This window comes from Giraffa tippelskirchi, chromosome 5 (assembly GCF_054371585.1).
Source record: "Giraffa tippelskirchi isolate mGirTip1 chromosome 5, T2T-mGirTip1v1.2.pri, whole genome shotgun sequence".
Classification (NCBI taxonomy): domain Eukaryota; kingdom Metazoa; phylum Chordata; class Mammalia; order Artiodactyla; family Giraffidae; genus Giraffa; species Giraffa tippelskirchi.
This window is the reverse complement of record NC_137279.1, coordinates 62,419,430-62,446,294: the sequence shown is the minus strand read 5'-3', so window position 1 is coordinate 62,446,294 and position 26,865 is coordinate 62,419,430. Positions and strand designations below refer to the sequence as shown.

Below are 26,865 nucleotides of genomic sequence, written 5' to 3'. Positions count from 1 at the left end.
ATGTGAAGTCAAGTGGGCCATAGAAAGCATCACTGTGGAGGTGATGGAATTCCAGCTGAGCTATTTCAAATCCTGAAAGATGATGCTGTGAAAGTGCTGCACTCAATATGCCAGCAAATTTGGAAAACTCAGTAGTGGCCACAGGACTGGAAAAGGTCAGTTTTCATTCCAAAGAAAGGCAATGTCAAAGAATGCTCAAACTACCGCACAATTGTATTTATCTCACATGCTAGTAAAGTAATGTTCAAAATTCTCCAAGCCAGACTTCAGCAATACGTGAACCGTTAACTACCAGATGTTCAAGTTGGTTTTGAAAAGGCAGAGGAACCAGAGGTCAAAATGCCAACATCCGCTGGATCATCAAAAAAACAAGAGAGTTCCAGAAACACATCTATTTCTGCTTTATTGACTATGCCAAAGCCTTTGACTGTGGATCACAATAAACTGTGGAAAATTCTGAAAGAGATGAGAATATCAGACCATCTGACCTGTCTCTTGAGAAACCTGTATGCAGGTCAGGAAGCAACAATTAGAACTGGACATGGAACAACAGACTGGTTACAAATAGGAAAAGGCGTATGTCGAGGCTGTATATTGTCACCCTGCTTATTTAACTTCTATGCAGAGTACATCATGAGAAATGCTGGGCTGGAAGAAACACAAGCTGGAATCAAGATTGCCAGGAGAAATATCAATAACTTCAGATATGCAGAAGGAACCACCCTTATGGCAGAAAGTGAAGAAAAACTAAAGAGCCTCTTGATGAAAGTGAAAGAAGAGAGTGAAAAAGTTGCCTTAAAACTCAACATTCAGAAAACTAAGATCATGGCATCTGGTCCCATCACTTCATGGGAAATAGATGGGGAAACACTGGAAACAGTGTCAGACTTTATTTTTCTGGGCTCCAAAATCACTGCTGATGGTGCTTGCAGCCATGAAATTAAAAGACACTTACTCCTTGGAAGGAAAGTTATGACCAACCTAGACAACATATTCAAAAGCAGAGACACTACTTTGCCAACAAAAGTCCGTCTGGTCAAGGCTATGATTTTTCCAGTGGTCATTATGGATGTGAGAGTTGGATAGTGAAGAAAGCTGAGTGCCGAAGAATTGATGCTTTTGAACTGTGGTGTTGGAGAAGACTCTTGAGAGTCCCTTGGACTGAAAGAAGGCCCAACCAGTCCATCCTAAAGGAGATCAATCCTGGGTGTTCATTGGAAGGACTGTTGTTGAAGCTGAAACTCCAGTACTTTAGCTACCTCATGCGAAGAGTCGACTCATTGGAAAAGACCGTAATGCTGGGAAGGATTGAGGGCAGGAGGAGAAGGGGATGACAGAAGATGAGATGGTTGGATGGCATCACCGACTCGATGGACATGGGTTGGGTAAACTCCGAGAGTTGGTGATGGACAGGGAGGCCTGGCGTGCTGCAGTTCATGGGGTCGCAAAGAGACGGACACGACTGAGCGACTGAACTGAACTGAACTGTTTATCCAGACTGAACCCAGGGCCTTCTATATCTCTAGTGATAATGATTCTTCTCTCATCCCTGGGAAGGGAGAGGGATCACCTTCACAAACAAGCATTAAGGCCTGCCTTTTCCCTTAGTGCATCAGATGGTAAAGAGCCTGCTTGCAATGCAGGAGACCTGTGTTTGATTCCTGGGTTGGGCAGATCCCCTGGAGAAAGGAATGGCTACCCGCTCCAGTATTCTTGCCCGGAGCATCCCACGGACAGAGGAGCATGGTGGGCTGCAGTCCATGGGGTCACAAAGAGTGGGGCATAACTTGGGTAAAGCCAGATCCTTACATTTATTACTTGATGTAATTCTTGTAATAGGACTATAGTTTGCCGTTTTCATTATTCTAGTTTACCGATGAGGAAGCAGAGGCATAGAAAAGTTAAATCATTAGTCTAAAATTCAGTTCCGTCGCTCAGTCCTGTCCAACTCTCTGCGACCCCATGAACCGCAGCACGCCAGGCCTCCCTGTCTATTACCAACTCCTGGAGCCAACCCAAACCCATGTCCATTGATTCCGTGATGCCGTCCAAACATCTCATCCTCTGTCGTCCCTTTCTCCTGCCCTCAATCTTTTGCAGCATCAGGGTCTTTTCCAATGAGTCAGCTCATCGCATGAGGTGGCTAAAGTACTGGAGTTTCAGCTTCAACATCAGTCCTACCAATGAACACCCAGGACTAATCTCCTTTAGGATGGACTGGTTGGATCTCCTTGCAGTCCAAGGGACTCTAAGAGTCTTCTCCAACACCACAGTTCAAAAGCATCAATTCTTCAGTGCTCAGCTTTGTTTATAGTTCAACTCTCGCATTCATACATGAACACTGGAAAAACCATAGCCTTGACTAGACGGACCTTTGTTGATAATGTCTCTGCTTTTTACAGGTAGTAAGGTGAAATCCTGGATTGAAAGAGTTTTTTATATATAATCTTAATTGAAATAGAGTTTAAATGTACTTCAAACCTGTCTTTCTATAAAAACTGTTCTTACAAAGGGCTTTCAGAAATAATAAAGCATAAGTCTGAGTCAACAAAATGTTACTGAATCCATTATCTCAACTCTTAAGATTTTCTATGCATTCCAATATTCTAATTCTCTATCTTTTCTTGCATTATCTTTCTGCTTTAACAATGAGCCTTGCTAAGAAAAAAAAAAAGTCCCTTCACTTCCAAAAGGATAATCATTAAAGATTTTTACAAGGAATTCACATTAAAATCTGTGTCAATTTGTCCATTACCTTTATGTCCTTAGATTACATCTTTGTTTCATTCCATTATTAGAAAGATTACTGAATTCTATATCCTCTTTAAGTAGTATTAATTATACAATTGATTAAATGATAGAGATTATAGGGAGAAATAACTCTTTAAAGATAGCCATATTCTTTACAGCTGGAAAGTTAAGTTAACAATAGAAGAACATACTGTACTTCATAAATTTCATTTGCATTTTTTCCTGTCCTTTTATTCATGAGTTTAGACAGTATGCTAAAATGTGCTCACTCCACTGAGGCATGGAACAAAACTACATTTCCAGACTTGAATTATTGTGCTCTCAGAGGAGATGGGACACTTTTACTTTTGGCAAGGTAATCATTTTTTGGAAACAATGTTTTCAGACTATCACATTCTATGATAATGAATCATTTTATATTGAGGAATTGATGGACTATTTTTTGGTGATTCATTTAAGACTGCCTGGAAATGACAAATAAAACCAATCAAACATAATTGCAGATGGAATACTCCATCTCAATGTTAGATATATGCATGATGTTGGCATGAACATTTGAAATAGTACTGATTCTTTATGTTCAGGTAGCTATAACTGCCTCAATAACTATCTGCTTTTATGACAAACAAAGACATGAAATGAGAAGCTTCATAATTAAAATGTCTAACCAACCAAATGCTTTCAGTATTTTACTCAATGCATTACATTTCGTTGTAAATTTGCTGAAAAAGACGGAATAATAAAATTAAATATATAGAACTGAAAACACTGAAAAATCTGTCTTAAAACTCAACATTCAAAAAATGAAGATCATGGCATCTGGTCCCATTACTTCATGGCAAATAGATGGGGGGAAAATATAAACAATGACAGAATTTATTTTCTTGGGCTTCAAAATCACTGTGCACTGTGACTGGAGTCATGAAATTAAAAGATATGTGCCCCTTGGAAGAAAAGTTATAATAAACCGAAACAATGCATTCAAAAGCAGAGACATCACTTTGCTGACAAAGGTCCATATGGTCAAAGCTATGGTTTTTCCAGTAGTCATGTATGGTTGTGAGAGTTGCACCATAAAGAAGACTGAGCAAGAAAGAGTTGATGCTTTTGAACTGTGGTGCTGGAGAAAACTCTTGAGAGTCCCTTGGACAGCAAGAAGATAAAGTCAGTCAATCCTAAAGGAACTCAACCCTGAACATTCATTGGAAGAAATGATGCTCAAACTCAAGCTCTAGTACTTTGGACAGATGCAAAGAGCTGACTCATGAGAAGAGACCCTGATGCTGGAAAAATTTGAGGGCAGGAGAAGGGGGGGCGACAGAGGATGAGATCTTTGGATGGCATCACCAACTCAATGGACACAAGTTTGAGCAAACTCCTGGAGGTAGTGAAGGATAGGGAAGTCTGGTGTTCTTTCATTCATTGGGTTGCAAAAGTCAAACACAACTGAGCGACTGAACAACAACAAAGAACTGAAAAAAAAAAAAAAATCCAAAGTCTTAGATTTAAGAAACCAATGAAGCCACATAAAATTAACTGGTATCTCTCATATATTAATGGTTAGAAAAGCCTGCTAGGCATTTTTGACACTTAAAAAAAACTCCTAAAATTGGTCAAAATATTCTCAGAAATAAATATCACAGCAGCTTAATCAGCTAGGAGCTTCCCTGGTGACTCAGTGGTGAAGAATCCATCTGGCAGTTCAGAAGACATAGGTTCAATCCCTCATCCTGAAGGATTCCACATGCATTGGAGCAACTAAGCTAGTGCACCACAACTCCTGAGCCTGTGGTCTAGAACCCATGAGTCACAATTACTGAAGCCTGTGCACCCTAGAGCCCATGCTCTGTAACAAGAGAAGCCATCACAATGAGCAGCCTGTGCACCACAACTAGAGAGTAGCCCACGCTCATCAAAACTAGAGAAAACCTATGCAGAGAAAAAAAGATGCAGCACAGCCAAAATCAGAAAGATCAGCCAGGACTATTTCTGTGTCATGTGTATATTGATATTCCCTAGGTAATATATGATTACTGTGGTTTCAAAAATGATGACTGTATTATAGATATTTGTATTCAGAATAGAAACTATCAAAACTAGCTTTCATAGCTTATGTAGACATAGAATGTCTTTAGAGGGCAGAAGCTACTAAAGAAACACTATTTTCCCTAGTAAATATCTATTATCACTAAATAGAATTCCTATTGTTAATTCAGAGTATTTGTAAAATACAAATGCATAGAATATAGCACAGTTATATGAAATGATTCTCCAAGTCAGGCTTCAACAGTATGTGAACCATGAACTTCAAGATGTTCAAGCTGGATTTAGAAAAGGCAGAGGAATGAGAGATCAAATCGCCAACATCTGTTGTATCACAGAAAAGGAAGAGAGTTCCAGAAAAATATCTACTTCTGCTTTATTGACTACACCAAAGCCTTTGACTGTGTGGATCACAACAACCTGTGGAAAATTCTGAAAGAGATGGGTATAAAGACCACCTGACCTGCCTCCTGAGAAACCTGTAATCAGGTCAAGAAGCAATAGATAGAACCAGACATGGAACAACAAACTGATTCCAGATCAGGAAAGTAGTACATTAAGGCTATATATTGTCATCCTGCTTGCTTAACTTATATGCAGAGTACATCATGTGAAATGTTGGGCTGGATGAAGCACAAGCTGGAATCAAGATTGCTGGAAGAAATATTGATAACCTCAGAAATGCAGATGACTCCACCCTTGTGGCAGAAAGTGAGGAAGAACTAAAAAGCCTCTTGATGAAAGTGAAAGAGGAGAGTGAAAAAGTTGGCTTAAAGCTCAACATTCAGAAAACTAAGATCATGGCATCCAGTCCCATCACTTCATGGGAAATAGATGGAGAAACAATGCAAAGAGTGGCAGACTTTATTTTTGGGGGCTCCAAAATCACCTCAGATGGTGACTGGAGCCATGAAATTAAAAGATGCTTGCTGCTTGGAAGAAAAGCTATGACCAACCTAGACAGCGTATTAAAAAGCAGAGACATTGCCAACAAAGGTCTGTCTAGTCAAAGCTATGGTTTTTCCAGGAGTCATGTATGTATGTGAGACTTGGACTATAAAGAAAGCTGAGCACTGAAGAATTGATACTTTTGAACTGTGGTGTTGGAGGAGACTCTTGAGAGTCCCTTGGGCTGCAAGGATATCAAACCAGACAATCCTAAAAGAAATCAGTCCTGAATATTCATTGAAAGTACTATTGCTGAAGCTGAAACTCCAACACTTTGGTCACCTGATGTGAAGAACTGACTCACTGGAAAAGACCATGATGCGAGGAAAGATTGAAGGCAGGGGGAGAAGGGGATGACAGAGGAAGAGATGGTTGTATGGCATCACTGACTCGATGAACAAGCTCTGGGAGTTGGTGATGGAAAGGGAACCCTGGCATGCTGCAGTTTATGGGGTCGCAAAGAGTCAGACATGAGTGAGTTACTGAACTTAACTGAACTAATATGAAATGAATCAACATCAATATCAATTATTTGATAAAATATTTTTAAATGGAGAAAGATCTATAATATACTTATATAGACACAATATGACACAATTGAATTGAAAAATTGTTCCTATAATACATGAAATATTTTGCAAACTTAGGAATTAAAACATATTAAAAGTAGCTTCACCTATCATTTATCCTGATTCACACACTATAATTATTATTCTTCAATCTGAAATTTTGCAGTATTATTTTATTCTATAAATGTAAAAATGGCCATTCATTATGCATAAAATTCTAGACATATGAATAAGCTCTTGATTAAGTCTAAAGGAGGAACATGTTTAGGAAGACAGGTGGCAAGGAGCATAGACTCTGTACCCAAGGAACACCTCTCAGTGCTGCAAAAGCATTTAATGACAATGCACTAGGCACCTTGAACTCCTGATATCCAAACAGATTATCAAATTTTATTTATCTGCTTTTCCTTTCATGGACATTGATATTGTTTCCAGGTTTTGTTCTTACAAATGATGCCATCAGGAGCATTCTTACACACGTCTTCTGGTCTATTGCAGCAAGATAGTGTCATGCATGTAAGTGTAATTTTGGGATCATAGCATATATGGATTCCCATGTGGTGATAGTGGTAAAGAACCCATCTGCCAGTGCAGGAGACGTAGGAGATGTGGGTTCAATCCCTTTGTCAGGAAGATCCCATGGAGAAGGGTGTGGGAACCCACTCCACTATTCTTGCCTAGAGAATCCCATGGACAGAGGAGCCTGGCGGGCCACAATCCAGGGGGTTGCAAAGAGTCAGACATGACTGAGGCGAGTTAGCACCCAAAATATGGGGATGCTCAACATTACAAGACAATGCTGAATCATTTACCTGAAAGTGGTATCACTTAATACCCTTATTTCTTAAAAAATAAGCAATCTCAGAAATATGAAGCTCCCCAGTATTTGATATTGCCAGATTTTATTTTATTTCTTTGCTAGTCAGTTAAACGCTTGAGAAACAGAAACTCATTGTGGTCTTCTTTTACTTTAATTAATCATGAGGCTGAGGCTACTGAGTGATTCCTTTTCTGGTTATTTTTTTTTTTCTGGTGGAGAATGTCTGCTTATGACATTTGCTCTTTTTGTACGAGTTTCCATGGTAGATTGTTTAAAAACAGTGTTTAAAAACTAAATGTCCATCAGCAGATGAATGGATAAGAAAGCTGTATATTCCATATACACAATGGAATATTACTCAGCTATTAAAAAGAATGCATTTGAATCCATTCTAATGAGGTGGATGAAACTGGAGCCTATTATACAGAGTGAAGTAAGTCAGAAAGAAAAACACCAATACAGTATAATAATGCATATATGTGGAATTTAGAAAGAGGGTAATGATGACCCTATATGCAAGACAGCAAAAGAGACACAGATGTAAAGAACAGACTTTTGGACTCTGTGGGAGAAGGCGAGGGTGGGATGATTTGAAAGAACAGTGTTGAAACATGCATATTACCATATGTGAAACAGATCGCCAGTCCAGGTTCAATGCATGAGACAGGGTGCCCAGGACCGGTGCACTGGGATGACCCTGAGGGAAGGGATGAGGAGGCAAGTGGAGGGGGGTTCAGGATGGGGGCCACATGTACACCCATGGCTGATTCATGTGAATGTATGGCAAAAACCACCACAATATTGTAAAGTAATTAGCCTCCAATTAAAATAAATTAATTAATTTACCCCAAAAAAAGAAAAAAAAAAAAGAGAATCTTAAAGATTCTCCTATCCTAAAGGTTTTCTAAAGCCATTTCTCTTAAAAAAAGGTAGTATCTGTGTTTCCTCCCCTACAATCTGTGACTTCTTTTGACATATAGAATGAGACAGAGGGACATTGTGTTATTTCTGTGCCTAGGCTTAACAAGCCCTTAGTATGTCCTTCTCTACTCTCGAACCCATAAGCCATCACGTAAAGAAGCCTGACTAACAAGGAGTACGGATAAGTCATATGGTGAGAGAATTTGGAAGATGTGAGAATAAAATGAGACAGTCTCAGCCAGTCAACCACTGAGCCACCCAAAGTTGGCGGCTGATATAATGTCATAAAGCCCAAGATTTTTCTGCTTGTGTCTCTCAACCCAAGTCAACAATGTAGCCCATAAGCAAGCCATCCAAAATGCACTATGTCACAGAACTATGAAAAAAAAATGTATGGTACTTGTTTTCATCCAGCATTTTATAATGGTTTGTTATACAGGAGAAGGTTTTTAAAACATTGTCTTTCTATCATATATTTTTTATATAGATCATTATATACTCTTTTGTTGTTCAGTCACTCAGTCGTGTCTGACTGTTTGTGATGCCATGGACTGCAGCATGCCCAGGCTTCCTTGTCCTTCACCATCTCCCAGAGCTTGTTCAAACTCATGCCCATTGAGTTGGGGATGCCATTCAACCATCTCATCCTCTGTTGTCCTCTTCTCCTCCCACCTTCAATCTTTCCCAGCATCAGGGTTTTTTCCAAGGAGTCAGTTCTTCACATTAAGTGGCCAAAGTATTGGAACTTCAGCTTCAGCATCAGTCCTTCCAATGAATATTCAGGACTGATTTCCTTTAGGGTTGACTGGTTGTATCTCCTGGCAGTCCAAGGGACTCTGAAGAGTCTTCTCCAATACCACAGCTCAAAAGCATCAATTCTTTGGCATCCAGCCTTCCTTATGGTCCAACTCTCACATCCATACACTACTATTGCAAAAACCATAGCGTTGACTATACAGACTTTGCCAGCAAAGTAATCTCTCTGCTTTTTAATATGCAGCCTATATTTGTCATAGATTTTCTTTCTAAGAGTCGTTTAATTTCGTGACAGCAGTCACCATCTGCAGTGATTTTGGAGCCCAAGAAGATAAAGTCTTCCACTGTTTCCATTGTTTCCCCATCTATTTACCATGAAGTGATGGGACCAGAGGTCATGATCTTCGTTTTTTGAATGTTGCCTTTTAAGCCATCTTTTTCACTCACCTTTTTCACCTTCAAGAGACTCAGATCCTATTTGCTTTCTGCCATTGGGTGGTGGATGGTGTCATCTGCATATCTGAGGTTACTGATATTTCTCCTGGCAATCTTGATTCCAGCTTGTGCTTCATCCAGGCTAGCATTTCTCATGTTGCATTCTGCATACAAGTTAAATAAGCAGGGTGACAATAAACAGCCTTGATGTATTCCTTTCTCAACTTTGAACCAGCCCTTTGATCCATGACTGTTTTTAACTATTGCTTCTTGACCTGCATACAGGTTTCTCAGGAGGCAGATAAAGTGGTCTGGTGTTCCCATCTTTTTAAGTATTTTTTGCAGTTCACTGTGATCCACACAGTCAAAGGCTTTGGCATAGTCAATGAAGCAGAAGTAGATGTTCTTCTGGAATTCTCTTTATTTTTATGTGATTCAATGGATGTTGACAATCTGATCTCTGGTTCCTCTGACTTTACTAAATCCAGCTTAAATATCTGGAAGTTCTCAGATCACATACTGTTGAAGTCTAGTTTGGAGAATTTTCAGTATTGCTTTGCTAGTGCGTGAAATGAGTGCAACTGTGCACTAGTTTAAGCATTCTTTGGAATTGCCTTTCTTTGGGATTGGAATGAAAACTGACCTTTTCCAATCCTGTGGCCACTGCTGAGTCTTCCAAATTTGCTGGCATATTGTGTGTATCACTTTGAAAGCATCATCTTTTAGGATCTGAAATAGCTCAGCTAGAATTCAATCACCTCCAGTAGCTTTGATTGTAGTGATGCTTCCTAAGCCCCACATAGCTTTACATTCCTAGATGTCTGGCTCTAGGTGAGGGATCAATCAATTGTGGTTATTTGAGTCATTAATATATTTTTTGTATAGTTATTCTCTGTATTCTTACCACCTCTTCTTAATATCTTCTGCGTCTGTTAGGTCCATAAGATTTCTATCTTTTATTGTGCCCATCTTTGCACGAAATATTCTCTTGGCATCCCTAATTTTCTTGAAGAGATCTCTAGTCTTTTACCATTCTATTGTTAACCTCTTTTTCTTTTCACTGTTCACTTAGGAAGGCTTTCTTATCTCTTCTTTGGAACTCTGCATTCAGATGGGTTTATCTTTTCTTTTTGCCTTTGTCTTTTGCCTTTCTTCTTTTCTCAACTATTTTTAAGGGCTCCTCAAACAGCTATTTTGCCTCTTTGCATTTCTTCTTCTTGGGAATGAATTTGATCACTGCTTCCTGTACAATATCACGAACCTTCGACCACAGTTCCTTAGGCACTCTGTCTATCAGATGTAACCCCTTCAATCTATTTGTCACCTTCACTGTATAATAGTAAAATATTTTATTTAGGTCATATCTTAATGGCCTAGTGGTTTTTTCCCTAGTTTCTTCAATTTAAGTCTCAATTTTGCAATAAGGAGTTTATGATATGAGTCACAGTCAGCTCCAGTCTTCTTCTTGCTGACTGTATAAGCTTCTTCATCTTCAGATCAGTGCAGTTCAGTTCAGTTGCTCAGGCATGTCCAACTCTTTGTGACACCATGAACTGCTGCATGCCAGGACTCACTGTCCATCGCCACTCCCGGAGTTTACTCAAACTCATGTCCATTGAGTCAGTGATGCCATCCAACCATCTCATCCTCTGCTGTCCCCTTCTCCTCCTGCCTTCAATCTTTCCCAGCATCAGGGTCTTTTCAAATGAGTCAGTTCTTCGCATTTGGTGGCCAGAATATTGGGAGTTTAAGCTTCAGTATCAGTCCTCCCAATGAATATTCAGGACTGATTTCCTTTAGGATGGACTGGTTGGATCTCCATGAAGTCCAAGGGATTCTCAAGAGTCTTCTCCAACACCACAGTTCAAAATCATCAATTCTACAGTGCTTAGCTTTCTTTATACTCCAAGTCTCACATCCATACATGACTCCTGGAAAAACCATAGCCTTGACTACAGGGACCTTTGCTGGCAAAGTAATGTCTCTGATTTTTAATATGCTGTCTATGTTGTTCATAACTTTTCTTCCAAGGAGCAAGCCTCTTTTAATTTCATCGCTGCAGTCACCATCTGCAGTGATTTTGGAATCCAAGAAAATAAAGTCTGTCACTGTTTCCATTGTTTCCCCACCTATTTGCCATGAGGTGATGGGAACAGATGCCATGATCTTAGTTTTCTGAATGTTGAGTTTTAAGCCAACTTTTTCACTGTCTTCATTCACTTTGACTTTCTCTTAGGCTGCAAAGAATATAATCAATCTGATTTCTGTATTGACAATCTGGTGCTGTCCATGTGTAGAGTCATCTCTTGTGTTGTTGGAAGAAGGTGTTTGCTATGACCAATACATTATCTTGCAAAACTGTTAACCTTTTCCCTGCTTTATTTTGTACTCCAAGGCAAACTTGCCTGTCACTCCAGGTATCTTTTGACTTCCACTTTGCATTCCAGTCCTCTATGATGAAAAGGACATCTTTTTTGGAGTTAGTTCTAGAAGGTCTTGCAGTTATTCATAGAACCTTTCAACTGAAGCTTCTTTGGGATTAGTGGTTGAGGTATAGACTTGGATTACTGTAATATTGAATGACTTGCCTTGGAGACAAACAAAGATCTTTCTGTCATTTTTGAGATTGCAACCAAGTACTGCATTTCAGCAATACGTCAATCGTGAACTTGCAGATGATCAAGCTGTTTTAGAAAAGGCAGAGGAACCAAAGATCAAATTGACAACATCCAATGGATCATCAAAAAAGCAAGAGAGTACCAGAAAAACATCTATTTCTGCTTTATTGACTATGCCAAAGCCTTTGACTGTGTGGATCACAATAAACTGTGGAAAATTCTGAAAGAGATGGGAATACCAGACCACCTGACCTGCCTCTTGAGAAACCTGTATACAGGTCAGGAAGCAACAGTTAGAACTGGACATGAAACAACAGACTGGTTCCAAATAGGAAAAGGCGTATGTCAAGGCTGTATATTGTCACCCTGCTTATTTAACTTATATGCAGAGTACATCATGAGAAACACTGGGATGGAAGAAGCACAAGCTGGAATCAAGATTACTGGGAGAAATATCAATAGCCTCAGATATGCAGATGACACCACCCTTATGGCAGAAAGCGAAGAAGAACTAAAGAGTCTCTTGATGAAAGTGAAAGAAGAGAGTGAAAAAGTTGGCTTAAAGCTCAACATTCAGAAAACTAAGATAATGGCATCCAGTCCCATCACTTCACGGCAAATAGATGGGAAAACAGTGAAAACAGTGGCTGACTTTATTTTGGGGGGCTCCAAAATCTCCTCAGATGATGATTGCGGCCATGAAATTAAAAGACGCTTACTCCTTGGAAGGAAAGTTATGACCAACCTAGACAGCATATTTAAAAGCAGAGACATTACTATTACTTTGTCAATAAAGGTCCGTCTAGTCAAGGCTATGGTTTTTCCAGTGGTCATGTATGGATGTGAGAGTTGGACGGTGAAGAAAGCTGAGCGCCGAAGAATTGATGCTTTTGAACTGTGGTGTTGGAGAAAACTCTTGAGAGTCACTTGGACTTCAAGGAGATCCAACCAGTCCAACCTAAAGGAAATCAGTCCTGAATATTCATTGGAAGGACTGATGCAGAAGCTGAAACTCCAACACTTTGACCACCTGATACGAAGAGCTGTCTCATTTGACAAGACCCTGATGCTGGAAAAGATTGAGAGCAGGAGGAGAAAGGAATGACAGAGGATGAGATGGTTGGATGACATCAGCGACTCAATGGACATGGGTTTGGGTGGACTCCGGGAGTTAGCAATGGACAGTGAGGCTTGGCGTGCTGCGGTTCATGTGGTCACAAGAGTCGGACACGACTGAGTGACTGAATTGGACTGAACTGAACTGCATTTTGGACTCTTGTGGTAACTATGAGGGCTACTCCATTTCTTCTAAAGGGTTCTTGCCCACAGTAGTAGATACAATCGTAACCTGAATCAATTTCACTCATTCCAGTCCATTTTAGTTTGCTGATTCCTGAAATATTGATGCTCACTGTTGCCATCTCCTGTTTGACCACTTCCCAATTACCTTGATTCCTAGACCTAACATTCCAGGTTCCTATGCACTATTGTTCTTTACAGCATTGGACTTTACTTTCACCACCAGATACTTCCACAACTGGTGTTGTTTCCACTTTGGCTCAGCCTCTTCATTCCTTCTGGAGCTATTTCTCTGCTCTTCTCTAGTAGTACATTGGGCACATAACGACTGGGGGCGGGGGGTTCATCTTTCAGTGTCCTATCTTTTTACCTTTTCATACTGTTCTTGTGATTCTCATGGCAAGGATACTGAAGTGGTTTGCCATTCCCTTCGCCAGTGCACCACGTTTTGTTAGAACTCTCCACCATAACCCGTCTGTCCTGGGTGGCCCTACAATGACATGGCTCATAGTTTCATTGAGTTAGACAAGGCTGTGATCCATGTGATCAGTTTGATTAGGTTTCTGTGATTGTGGCTTTCATTCTGTCTTCCCTTTGACAGATGATGATAAGAGGCTTGTGGAAGCTTCTTAGTGGGAGGGACTGGCTGTGGGTAAAACACAGTCTTGCTCTGGTAGGCAGGGTCTTGCTCAGTAAATCTTTAATCCAATTTTCAAATTATAATAATACATGCTATTATATGTTATTCAAAAAATATTGTTTTATATCATATGTGTTGCCAATATTTTCTTATGTTTATAGCTTGATTTTACACTTTATAAGATATTTTTAGAAGAACAGAAATTTTTGAACTTAATATTGCCACATTGTGAATGTTTATTTTCTTTAATAATGAAAAAATAAAATTCATGACCTGTTTAAGTAGACATCTATCTCCAAATATAAAAAATATATATATATATTTGTCTATATATTCCCCCAAACACTATAAAGTTTTGTCTATGGTATTTCAAGTTTTAAGCCATCTAGAATGAATTATATGTTTTGAGGAAGAATTTCATTTCAATGAAATGAATTGAAAAATTCAATATCACTTTTCTTTTCAGATGGATAACAAATATTTCCTGCTCATTTTGCCACCTCAGCTCTAAATCAAAGTGGCATATTTGTGTGGATCTATTTCTAGGTTCACTATTTCCTTCTATATGTCAATTTGCCTCTCCTTGTACACATTTTACACTTTCTAAATTGCTATAGCTTTAAATAAGTCTCTGGATTTTGTAAAGGCTTTTCTTCTTCCACATTTTTCTTCTTCAGAAAGATTTAAACTATTTTCAGTTCTTTGCTGTTCTATATAATTTTTTTCAAATCATTGAGTGTGTAGTTCTGTTTGTATCTATAGAGAAGACATGATATTTTTATAATATTCATTAATTCTATCTATTGACATTGGTTATATCTCACTGTTTCAGAGTTTCAGTGATTTTTCACTAGATTTACATTTTTGGCATTCTTGCTACATGTCTTGCATATCTTTTGTTACATTAATTTCTAGACATTTATTTTACTGTAATATTTAAATTTCTAAGTGTTGTTGGTAAACACTGATTTTTTAATTTTAATTAAAAAAATTATCTTTATGTTTTGATTTTATATTGGAGATATAACTGGTTAACAATGTTGTGTTAGTTTCAGGTGTACAGAAAAGTGATTCAGTTATACATATATGTGTATCTATTCTTTTTCAAATTCTTTTTCCATGTATGTTATTACAGAGTACTGAGCAGTGTTCCCTAACACTGATTCTTTTTGTATATTTTTCCTGTTTCCCACCTTATCATTTTATCCTATTTTCTTTAATACTGATAATATGTCTGTATTTTCTTCTCCTCATCTAAACAATAACATTAACTGCAAATGATAAATAATTGCCATCTTTCTAATCCTCAAGCTTGTGTGTTTCTTTTACCCTTTGCTCTATCACCTCCTACATTATCAAATGTAAGTAGTGAATGGACTTGACCCTACTTACAAAGGACATGCCTCTCACTATACTCATCTAGAGCTATATTTATGGAAAACGTTTTCCATCTTATCTTTATTAGGTTTAATAATTTTGTCTTTATCTCAAATATTCTAAAAACTTCTATCTCAGAAATTAAAAAAGAAGATTAAATGTCAAATTTTATTTTACTTTTTGAAAATATATTTAGTGTGATGATCATAGCCCTTTTTCCTATAATTTAGTAATTGTCTCAACCACCTATTGATTTTGAGTATAAGGTTTTTTTCCTACAACTTTTATTTTCAACCTATTTCCAAATCTATTTCTCACATTTTCTCTGTTGACTGTTTATTTAAGAAACTATCTGTTTCTTTAAATATTTTATATGTAGATATAGTATATTCTGTGAATGACCCTCTAAACACAGATAAGCCCTGGAATTAAAACTATTTGTTTATTGTTTCTTTTAGAACTTCACTCATAGTTGCTGGGATTGTTGTGCACTTGGTTGTTTTTTGTTTGTTTCATTTTGTTTTGTTGATGGTTTCCTTTGTTATGCAAAAGCTTTTGAGTTTAATTAGGTCTCATTTGTTAATTTTTGCTTTATTTCCTTTTACTTAGGAAGCAGATCAGGTTCCAGACAAACAAAGTAAATGAAAGAGATGTGTCTTGTTTCTAAAGTGACAGCACTCCATGTTTGTGCTAGTGGATAGAATATTCAGTCTTTCACTCATAAATAATATACTGACCCTTACACAAGGAAGACAACTCAAAAATCACTCACAGTAATTTATCATACTCCATGTTCAGGCTATTGGGAAAACCTCATATCTGGTCTAAGTCTGGAAGCTCATGAATTAAGAAGACAAGTAATATACTACCAGGGAAGATCCCCTGGAGGAGGGCACAGCAACTCCATTAGTCTTGCATGGAGAATCCCATGGACAGGGGAGCCTGGCTGGCTACAATCCATAGGGTCACACAGACACTCATATCCTCAGTCAGTTCAGTCAGTCAGTTCGGTCACTCAGTTGTGTCCAACTCTTTGCAACCCCATGGTCTCAGCATATGGGATCCCAGTTCCTGGAGCAGGGATCAAACTCTGGCTTCCTGCACTGCAAGGTGAATTCTTAACCACTGGACCATCAGGGAAGTCCTTAAAAATAATTTTTATTTGCATCTTTGACTATTTAGGTTTAAGAGATTTTTTCTTCTAACCTGTAAGTCTCTGAATTTCAGCTTTCATAATGGCCAATTCTTTTCTGAGGTAACATTTCTTTGTCGTGCCTTGTGTAAAGTAGCGAATGATTATAAGCCTGTGCTCTTAGATTCTCTTTGCCAGCCTCTGCATCCAGCAGGTCACTTGTTTCAGTAAACAGTGCTTTATTAGGATACAGACACACTTATTTACTTGCATTTCATTTATGGTCATTTTCTTGCCATGGTGGCAGAAGTGAGTAATTGTAACAGAGAGCATATGACCCGCAAACCCCAACACACTCTAGTCCTTTACAAAAAACAATATTTGCCAACCTCAGATTGAGAGCTTTAAGCTATTATAGGCAAGTTGTTTACTACATTTTTGCCACTGCATAACGTGAATAGCTCTGATATATTTCATCAAATAAGATGAAAGCTGTGAATTGGCCATTTGTTTTACTCATATTAAAGTTATTGGCAGTTTTGTAAAGAGCAGATTCAGTGGAGGAGCAAAGTGAAACAACATATCAATGAGGAGAAATATTAAGTTAAAACTGAGGATGGCAGAGAAGTGTTGGCTATTTGAGGAAAGAAGAGAAAATGTAAAATAGTTGTCTATAATAGTGACAGGTTAAACAGAAAAGGAAAGTATGATCTGATTTCCAGGAATCATTAAAATATACTTGAGTTTAACAGAAATAAATTGATGTGAAACAGTCAATATGGTTTTAAGTTTTACTTCTATGACATTCAATAATAATGTTCAATCCTATTATAAGCAGACTTCGGATCTAGTAACCATTGTGATTAAATATGTGCTCAATTATTATATTTGGGTTAAAATCTGTTGGATTTAAGCTATTAGAGAGAATAATCTGAGATACAAAAAGCTGATGACTTTTGATGGAAGAACTTAATATTTTTCTTATTGTAAAAAGAAATGTACACTCATACAATTTCTCTGAAAATAAAGATTTTAGTACCCAAACTATATTGGGGTTATATTTTGTTAGCTCTTTTCCCAGTGCTGAAATCCATATCATGAATAATTTAGATGCTAAATGAGCTTCCATGGTGGCTAAGACAATAAAGAATCTGCCTGCAATGCAGGAGACCTGGGTTTGATCCCTGGGTTGGGAAGATTCCCTGGAGAAGGGAATGGCTACCCACTCCAGTATTCTGGCCTGGAGAATTAGCCATGGACTATATAGTCCATGGGGTTGCAAAGAGTTGGACACAACTGAATGTCTTTCATTTTAGATGCTTGATATATGTTAACTGACATTTAAATTAAAATAACTTAAGCAAATAATAAGTTAAAATTCTCTTTGATTTATTTAAAAAACTCAATTCATGTTATATCCCAAATTTAGTAGCTTGCTAACAACACGGAATTACAGAAATCACATTTTTGATGATAGCTGCCCTGAATGCAATTTCTCTACTACCCTATCAATGAAAAATGAGCTACTTAAGGGGCTTGGGGAATGTTCCAATTAATCATAACTCATATAATATTTAAAAGGACCTCTCTCAGTTCAGTTAATTATTATCTTTGTGATATCCACTCAATTATATTTCATTTTGGGAGGTCAATAGTAGCAGCCCATCAACTGCACTGAACCATCCTTAATTAATGATAATCATAGGTTAAATTTCTTCTCCTTAAAAGAAACTCTCAGTGTTAAAAAAGGAATGTTTTTGTATCCACTGAAAGTCCTGAACAAATTTTTATTTGAAAAAGAAAAGCAACTACACATTTAGCCAATTAAAAAATTATGGCTGCAAACACATCCATTTGATTTTTCCATCTTATATTCCAAATTGTATGTCTGATATTACATTTGTCATGTTATTGATAATTCCAAATTACTAACTTTAATAACACTTGAGATTGTCATTATGAATTGAAACCAATAAACATGAAGCTATTCAGGATTTAGGTAGTAAGTACATAGTAAATGTTTTATAGTTAAGATTTTAATTCCTATGTGCCCTATTCATGTATGCTATAACCAAAGACAGAAAAATCAAAACAGGAAAATTACAAGCATCTCCTACAATATAATAATAATAAACTGATTTTGTGTAATGTGTCTATCTCTGTTTTCTTATTCTCTTCATTGCTGGTCATACACTGTTGACTCTTGTATATGTATTGTATGTTTTTATGATATCCTGGACTTCATGGCAAAAGAACCACAAAGGCTCTGAGAAGGTTATGTTTGCACAGTGTCCTCTTTTCCCTCTATTAGGCATAGGATGGGGTCCAGACAGGCACTGGGCTGGCATGGGGCTCATTTATATTTTGGTGAGTATAAATTTCCTCTACACTGTCTTCATCTGAGTTGCATGTGAATGTGCCTCTGATTTCTGATTGAGTGCCTGGCATATCTCTTTGTCAATAGCACTGAAAGACAGAGAGGTGTCTTGCTCTGTCCTTTAGAGGTTCCTAACTCAGTTCTCCAACCACCTACCCCTCAGCCTCAGAATTTGGCACATAACTTGAAAAGGAGAGAAGCAGAGTGCATGGGACAGGTCCAGTCCTTCTAGCAGATATTTTCTTTTCTAACACCACAATGCAGAGTTTTTACTCTGAATTTAACTTTTTATTTACTTATTTATTTTTAAAGTATAATTGCTTTACACTGTTATGTTGGTTTCTGTGATGAAGTGAATGGTATTTGTACACCTGTATCTCTTCTCTCCTGAACCTCCCTCCTACCCCCATCCCACCCCTCTTGACTCTGCATTTTAGAAACTATTGACCTCGTTCTATGTACTCTTGCAAGCCTTGAAACTCAGCAAATAGTTTATAGAAAGAAACAGCTGTGTGTTTGAGACCTCTCAAGTTTTCCATATTGAACTTTATATCCCACATGACTGCCAACAGCGCCATTGTTTCTCCGTCTTTACCCAGTGAAACTTTTTCATGAGCCTATGGTGTTTAATTCAATAAATTTAAGTATTGTGCAAAAGCAACCATTAAGTCCAAAGTGTAGTTTTATTTCAGTTCCTCCTCCTTACAGACAATTTCTGACTACCTTCCATAACAGGACAGTTTCTTTGGGGTAAACACAGAAGGAACAAAGTTAATGAGTAATGCAAGTTAAACTATTTTGTATAACAAATAATATTTTAATTTCGAAGGACGCTCATTTATTGATAAATTTTAGATAAATAACATCTGGGCTTAAAGTAAAGGCATTCTTCAAAATTTAACATGTGTTTTTGCTATCTTGCATCAGAACCTTCTCTTATCTATATGTGATAATTTTTAGATATTTACAATTGCACCTTCATATTTTAAACCAAGGAGTGTTTTAAAACCACGTGGGGAAGAGCACAACAAAAAGAGCCAGCTGTTGGCCTTTCAATTAAGAAAACAATAAGCCTCCACATAGTGACAACGAACCAACAATCCAATTTCAACAAAGCAGTGAACAAAGCAAAAACTGCAACAGATGCTGTTTTCAGTATGATCAAACACTCTATACAGAAGAAACTCCCTTGAAAATTTAGCAGCGAGAACATGCCAATTTTTGATTAATTCAGATATTTCTCAGCTCTCGAGAGCTCAAGCAGAAAACTGGCTTGCTCCTAAGGTACTAGAACTAGAAACAGTGATCAGTGATTCAAAAGAAATAAAACTCAAATCCAGATGGCTATAGGGTAAACTATAAAACTTTCAAGGAAATTTTTAAGTGAGCGCATTAAAAGGCCTTTCTCTACATACAATGAAACAACATTGTACTGCCCACCCAGCAGACAATAACTTTCAGCATCATCTCTAATGCTTTTTGATTTCTGCCTTCTTGGTAGGACCAACACGATTCCATAGCAACGATTCTAGTGAAATGGTTCACCTACTTGCTCCTTCATTTAATGCAATCTCTTTTAACATATTGCATTGTGTATATGTGTGTGTGTGTGTGCATGTGTATGTGTATAATTATTTAAGGATCTAATTAAAGTTAAGGTTATTCACTACAGAGAAAGGCACATTTGAACTCACAAAGCTTTACATAAAATTACAAAGAATTTCATGAACCTTAAAATTTATACCTGCCCTCTAGGATCTGAGGATAAAAAGAAAAACTTCCTTAAGGTCCATGTAGATATGATAACTTATTATGATATAAAAGTCACATTTCAGGTCAGAAAGGATGTTCAGTAAATGATACTGAGAAAAGTTTTGAAAATCATATCCAGTAAGTCTCCACTTCACACTATTTCAAACATAACTCCTGATATGTTAAAGACCATACATATTCTATTTAAAAAAATAAAGGAAAATATAGAAGACCAAATATATGCCTTTGGCCAAGGGAGAATTTTTTCAAGAATGCATGAAAAGCTAAAGCCACAAAGGGAAACATAATAATATAGTAAAATCTGAATATATAAAGATTAGATACCTATTCATGGGAAAAAAACGACCACAAACAAAATTTTAAAGACTACTGGCCCTCAAGGAGAAAATATTTGCAATAATATAATAGCCAAATGGTGTCCATCCAGAATATAATGTAATTATTCTCAAAAGAAAAATAAGGAAATATTTAAATCAGGTATTTCACAGAAGCATAAATATAAATGAGTATTAAACATAAAAAAGATAGTTGATTCTATTAATTACTAAGGAAGTCAAATTAAAGCAAGCAAACATTATTTTTACCCAACAAATTGTCAAAAATTTAAAAAGGCAACTTAAAGAAAGTTTACAAAATGATGGAATCTGGGTCTTCTTCTATGGCTCAGTGATAAAGAATCCAACTGCCAATGAAGGAGACACAGATTCAATCCCCGTGAAGATCCCACATGGCTGAGGAAGCAACTAAGCCCATGTGTCACAACTTCTGGGACTGTTCTAGAACCCAGGAAACACAAGTTCTGAGCCCAGGTGCTGTAACTACAGAAGCCCACCGGCCCTAGAGCCTGTGACCCACAATGAGAGAAGCCACTGCAATGAGAAGCCTGCTCACCACAGCTAGAGAAAAGCCAGTGCAGCAATGAAGACAGAGCACAGACAAAAAAATAATAATAATAATAATAGGATCTAAAAGTGCACAGTGTAGGTGTGTTGTTCACTCACCAAGTCATGTCCAACTCTTCGCGACCCCATGGACTGTATGTAGGCATAAAAATTATTCAATAGAGTAATAAAGCCATAAAATATAAAAACAAAATTATAATTCCTATTAATAAATATCAAATATATTAAATAGTATTACTCATATATAGAATTTTTATGGAAATTCTAAGATAATCTAGGAAGTATAGTATTTACAGAAAATAAATATTTTCTAAGTGAGTTATTTTATAAAAAATACATATATAATCACTTCAAATATATCCATTAATCATTTATCATATGTTAGAAATTGGGACTGATAACCCCTTATCAGGACATACCATATTTTTAAGAATTTCATGTAATTTTTAGAATACTTATATTTAAAACATTTACTCCTACAATATAACCTGAAAAAGCTTATCAGTCATTTAACAATGCTTCCCATGCAACAACTTCACATACCAAATAAGGTGTGTGTGTGTGCTAAGTTGCTTCAGTCTTGTCTGAATCTTGAGACTCCATGGACCGTAGCCTGCCCGGTTCCTCTGTCCATGGGATTCTCCAGGCAAGAATACTGGAGTGGGTTATTGTGCCCACCTCTGGGGGGGAGGGGGCTTCCCAACCCAGGGACCAAACCCATATCTCTTACATCTACCTGCATTGACAGGCAGTTCTTTACCACTAAGGACACCTGGGAAGCCCTCCAAATAATAACAAAGCCCCCTTTTTTCCTTCAGTCTCAGGGATCACAGATAACTAGACTTAATATTAAGATATATCACTTACCTCTCAATGCCACAGACAGAGAAATAACAAATCTTTGAAGAGAACTAGCTTCCTCTAACTGAAAAGCAAAACCCAGATTTAGAATATTGAAAGAGTCCCATCTTGGTCATTTTCAGGGATTGCTTCTTCAGTTGCTACATTGCCAGTTCAGTTATAATCAATAACAGTAATAGAAAAAATACACAATGCTCATTTGTGTTTACATGCGTCACTTCCAGATAAACTGAAATCTGCATTGAAGCTACCTTGACCCCATAAAGAAAGATCAAAACCAGAAAAAGAAAACAAAGCTAGAGCTCATGTACTGAGATAACATATATACACCCAAGATATTGATAAAAGCCAAAACAATTCCAAGAGGCTTACTCTGATACAGTAGCAGAAATATCAGGGGGTTTTGTTCCCCAGATCTCAAGGAGCCTTGAGGTTAAAGAGTGTTACAAAAAAAAAACAAACATAATTTTGTTTCATTTGTGGGAGCATAGTTGAAGATTACAGCAAATACCCTCTTGCAACAGCACAAGAAAAGACTCTACAAATGGACATCACCAGATGGTCAGTACTGAAATCAGAATGATTATATTCTTTATAGCCAAAGATAGAGAAGCTGTATCCAGTCAGCAAAAACAAGACTGGGAGCCGACTGTGGCTCAGATCATGAACTCCTTATTGCCAAATTCAGACTTGAATTGAAGAAATTATGGAAAACCACTAGACCATTCAGTTCAGTTCAGTTGCTCAGTCATGTCCGACTCTTTGCGATCCCATGAATCACAGTATGCCAGGCCTCCCTGTCCATCACCAACTCCATGAGTTTACTCAAACTCATGTCCATCGAATCGGTGATGTGTTCCATCTCATCCTCTGTCATCCCCTTCTCCTCCAGCTCTCAATCCTTCCCAGCATTAGTGTCTTTTCAAATGAGTGAACTCTACGCATGAGGTGGCCAAACTATTGAAGTTTCAGCTTCAACATCAGTCCTTCCAATGAACACCCAGGACTGATCTCCTTTAGGATGGACTGGTTGGACCTTCTGGCAGTCCAATGGACTCTCAAGAGTCTTCTCCAACACCACAGTTCAAAAGCATCAATTTTTCGGTGCTCAGCTTTATTCACAGTTCAACTCTCACATCCATACATGACCACTGGAAAAACCATAGCCTTGACTAGATGGACCTTTGTTGGCAAAGTAATGCCTCTGCTTTTTAATATGCTGTCTAGGTTGGTCATAACTTTCCTTCCAAGGAATAAGCGTCTTTTAATTTCATGGCGGCAATCACCATCAGCAGTGATTTTGGAGCCCCCCAAAATAAAATCTGACACTGTTTCCAATGTTTCCCCATATATTTCCCATGAAGTGATGGGACCAGATGCCATGATCTTAGTTTTCTGAATGTTGAGCTTTAAGCCAAATTTTTCACTCTCCTCTTTCACTTTCAACAAGAGGCTCTTTAGTTTCTCTTCACTTTCTGCCATAAGGGTGGTGTCATCTGCATATATGAGGTTATTGATATTTCTCCCAGCAATCTTGATTCCAGCTTCTGCTTCTTCCAGCCCAGCATTTCTCATGATGTACTCTGCATATAAGTTAAATAAGCAGGATGACAATATACAGCCTTGATGTACTCCTTTTTCTATTTCATGTATGACCTAAATCAAATCCCTTGCTGCTGCTGCTGCTGCTGCTGCTGCTGCTGCTGCTAAGTCGCTTCAGTCGTGTCCGACTCTGTGCGACCCCATAGATGGCAGCCCACCAGGCTCCGCCGTCCCCGGGATTCTCCAGGCAAGAATACTGGAGTGGGTTGCCATTTCCTTCTCCAGTACATGAAAGGGACAAGTGTAAGTGAAGTCACTCAGTCGTGACCAACTCTTAGCGACCCCATGGACTGCAGCCTACCAGGCTCCTCCATCCGTGGGATTTCCCAGGCAAGAGTACTGGAGAGGGGTGCCATTGCCTTCTCCGATCAAATCCCTTACGATTATACAATTGAAGGGAGAAATAGATTCAAGGGATTAGATCTGATAGACAGAGTGCCTGAAAACTATGGACGGAGGTCCATGACATTGTACAGGAGGCAGTGATCCAGAGCATCCCCAAGAAAAAGAAATGCAAAAAGTCAAAATGTTTGTCTCAGGAGGCCTTACAAATAGCTGAGAAAAGAAGAGAAGCTAAAGGTAAAGGAGAAAAGGAAAGATATACCCATTTGAATGCACAGCTCCAAAGCATAGCAAGGAGAGATAAGAAAGCCTTCCTCAGTGATCAATGCAAAGAAATAGGGAAAAACAATAGAATGGGAAAGACTAGAGATCTCTTCAATAAAATTGGCGAAACCAAGGGAATATTTCACGCAAAGATGAGCACAATAAAGGACAGAAATCCTATGTACCTAACAAAAGCAGAAGATATTAAGAAGAGATGGCAAGAATACACAGAAGAACTATACAAAAAAGATTTTCATGACCCAAATAATCATGATGGTGTGATCATTCACCTAGAGCCAGACATCCTGGAATTCGAAGTCAAGTGGGCCTGAGGAAGCATCACTACGAACAAAGATAGTAGAAGTGATGGAATTCCACGTGAGCTGTTTCAAATCCTAAAAGACGATGCTGTGAAACTGCTGCACTCAATATGCAAGCAAATTTGGAAAACTCAGCAGTGTCCACAGGACTGGGAAATGTCAATTTTCATTCCAATACCAAAGAAAGGAAGTACCAAAGAATGCTCAAACTACAGCACAATTGCACTCATCTCACACGCTAGCAAAGTAATGCTCAAAATTCTCCAAGCCAGGTTTCAATAGTACTTGAATTGAGAACTTCCAGAAGTTCAAGCTAGATTTAGAAAAGCCAGAGGAACCTGAGATCAAATTTCCAACATCTGCTGGATCATCAAAAAAACAAGAGAATTCCAGAAAAACATCTACTTCTGCTTCATTGATTACACGAAAGCCTTTGACTGTGTAGATCACAACAAACTGTGGAAAATTCTTCAAGAGATGGTAATTCCAGACAACCTTACCTGCCTCCTGAGAAATCTGTATGCAGGTCAAGAAGCAGCAGTTAGAAGCCGACAAGAAACAACAGACTGGCTCCAAATCAGGAAAGGAGTACATGAGGCTGTATTTTGTCACCCTGCTTATTTAACACATATACAGAGTACATCATGTGAAATGCTGGGCTGGATGAAGCGCAAGTTGGAATCAAGATCGCTGGGAGAAATATCAATAACCTCAGATATGCAGATGACACCACCCTTATGGCAGAAATCAAAGAAGAACTAAAGAGCCCCTTGATGAAAGTGAAAGAGAAGAGCAAAAAAGCTGGCTTAAAACTCAACATTCAAAAAAGTCCAATTGTCGCATCTGATCCCATCACTTCATGGCAAATAGATTTGGAAATAATGGAAATAGCGACAGACTTTCTTTTGGGGGGCTCCAAAATCACTGCAGATGGTGACTGCAACCATGAGATTAAAAGATGCTTGCTCCTTGGAAGAAAAGCTATGACCAACCTAGACAGCATATTAAAAAGCAGAGACATTATTTTGTCAATTAAGGTCTGTCTAGTCAAAGCTATGGCTTTTCTGATAGTCATGTATGGATGTGAGAGTTGAACTATAAAGAAAGCTGAGCACTGAAGAATTCATGCTTTTGAACTGTGGTGTTGAAGAAGACTCTTGAGAATCCCTTGGACTGCAAGGAAATCAAACCAGTTCATCCTAATGGAAATCCATCCTGAATATTCATTGGAAGCACTGATGCTGAAGCTGAAACTCCTATACTTTAGCTACCTGATGGGAAGAACTGACTCATTCGAAAAGATCGTGAAGCTGGGAAAGATTGAAAGCAGGAGGAGAGGAGGACTACAGAGGATGAGATGGTAGGATGGCATCACCGACTCAATGGGCATGAGTTTGAGTAAGCTCTGGGAGTTGGTGATGGACAGGGAAGCCTGGCGTGCTGCAGTCGATGGGGTCTCAAAAGAGTCTGACACGACTGAGCGACTGAACTGAATGGAACTGAACTGAGTTGAATATTTACCAGTTTTGCATAATATACCCCCTTGCGGGCTATAAGTTGGAATTGATCTCTGATCACCTGTTTTTAATTATGCACATCCAAAAGCAAACTAATGCAATGCAGGATGGTATCTCAGGGTTTCAGCTCCCTAGACCCAGAAAGGGATATTCTCACCAATTGTCCACGCTGCTGCTGCTGCTGCTGCTCCTAAGTCACTTCAGTCGTGTCCGACTCCGGGCGACCCCATAGATGGCAGCCCACCAGGCTCCCCTGTCCCTGGGTTTCTCCAGGCAAGAACACTGGAGTGGGTTGCCATTTCCTTCTCCAATGCTTGAAAGTGAAAAGTGAAAGTGAAGTCGCTCAGTCGGGTCCAACTCTTAGCAACCCCATGGACTGCAGCCTACCAGGCTCCTCCATCCATGGGATTTTCCAGGCAAGAGTACTGGAGTGGGTTGCCATTGTCTTCTCCAATTGTCCATCATAGGTGAAGCCAATGCACTTGGAAGAATAACTTAGTGTCATCATAACTCAGATACCAGAGATATCTCAACCAGTCAATGCAAGTACTCAAACACACACACATACAAACAACAAACATGGGCCCACAAACAAAAA

At 38.3% G+C, this 26,865-nt stretch overlaps 1 protein-coding gene and 1 long non-coding RNA gene across 4 annotated transcripts in view; both read right to left on the bottom strand.

Annotated features, from left to right (window-relative positions):
- Nucleotides 1-22,396, bottom strand: part of LOC145504425 (heat shock protein HSP 90-alpha-like) — a 66,472-nt gene extending 44,076 nt beyond the window's left edge. The window contains exons 1-2 of one of the 3 annotated variants that reach the window (XM_081485189.1): nucleotides 22,229-22,387; nucleotides 21,461-21,493 (exon numbers count right to left, since the gene is read on the bottom strand). In XM_081485189.1, coding sequence (XP_081341315.1) covers nucleotides 21,461-21,490 — 30 coding nt within the window. In that variant the 5' untranslated portion in view covers nucleotides 21,491-21,493; nucleotides 22,229-22,387. Of the gene's footprint in view, nucleotides 1-21,460; nucleotides 21,494-21,904; nucleotides 22,002-22,228 lie in introns of those variants that run through there. The other 2 variants (XM_081485190.1, XM_081485191.1) reach the window with 2 other exon arrangements.
- Nucleotides 10,366-20,117, bottom strand: LOC145504428 (uncharacterized). The gene is made up of 2 exons (XR_014052200.1): nucleotides 15,216-20,117; nucleotides 10,366-10,884 (listed from the first exon to the last, which is right to left on the bottom strand). It is a non-coding gene; the product is annotated as an uncharacterized LOC145504428 (long non-coding RNA).
- Nucleotides 22,397-26,865: the final 4,469 nt, after the last annotated feature.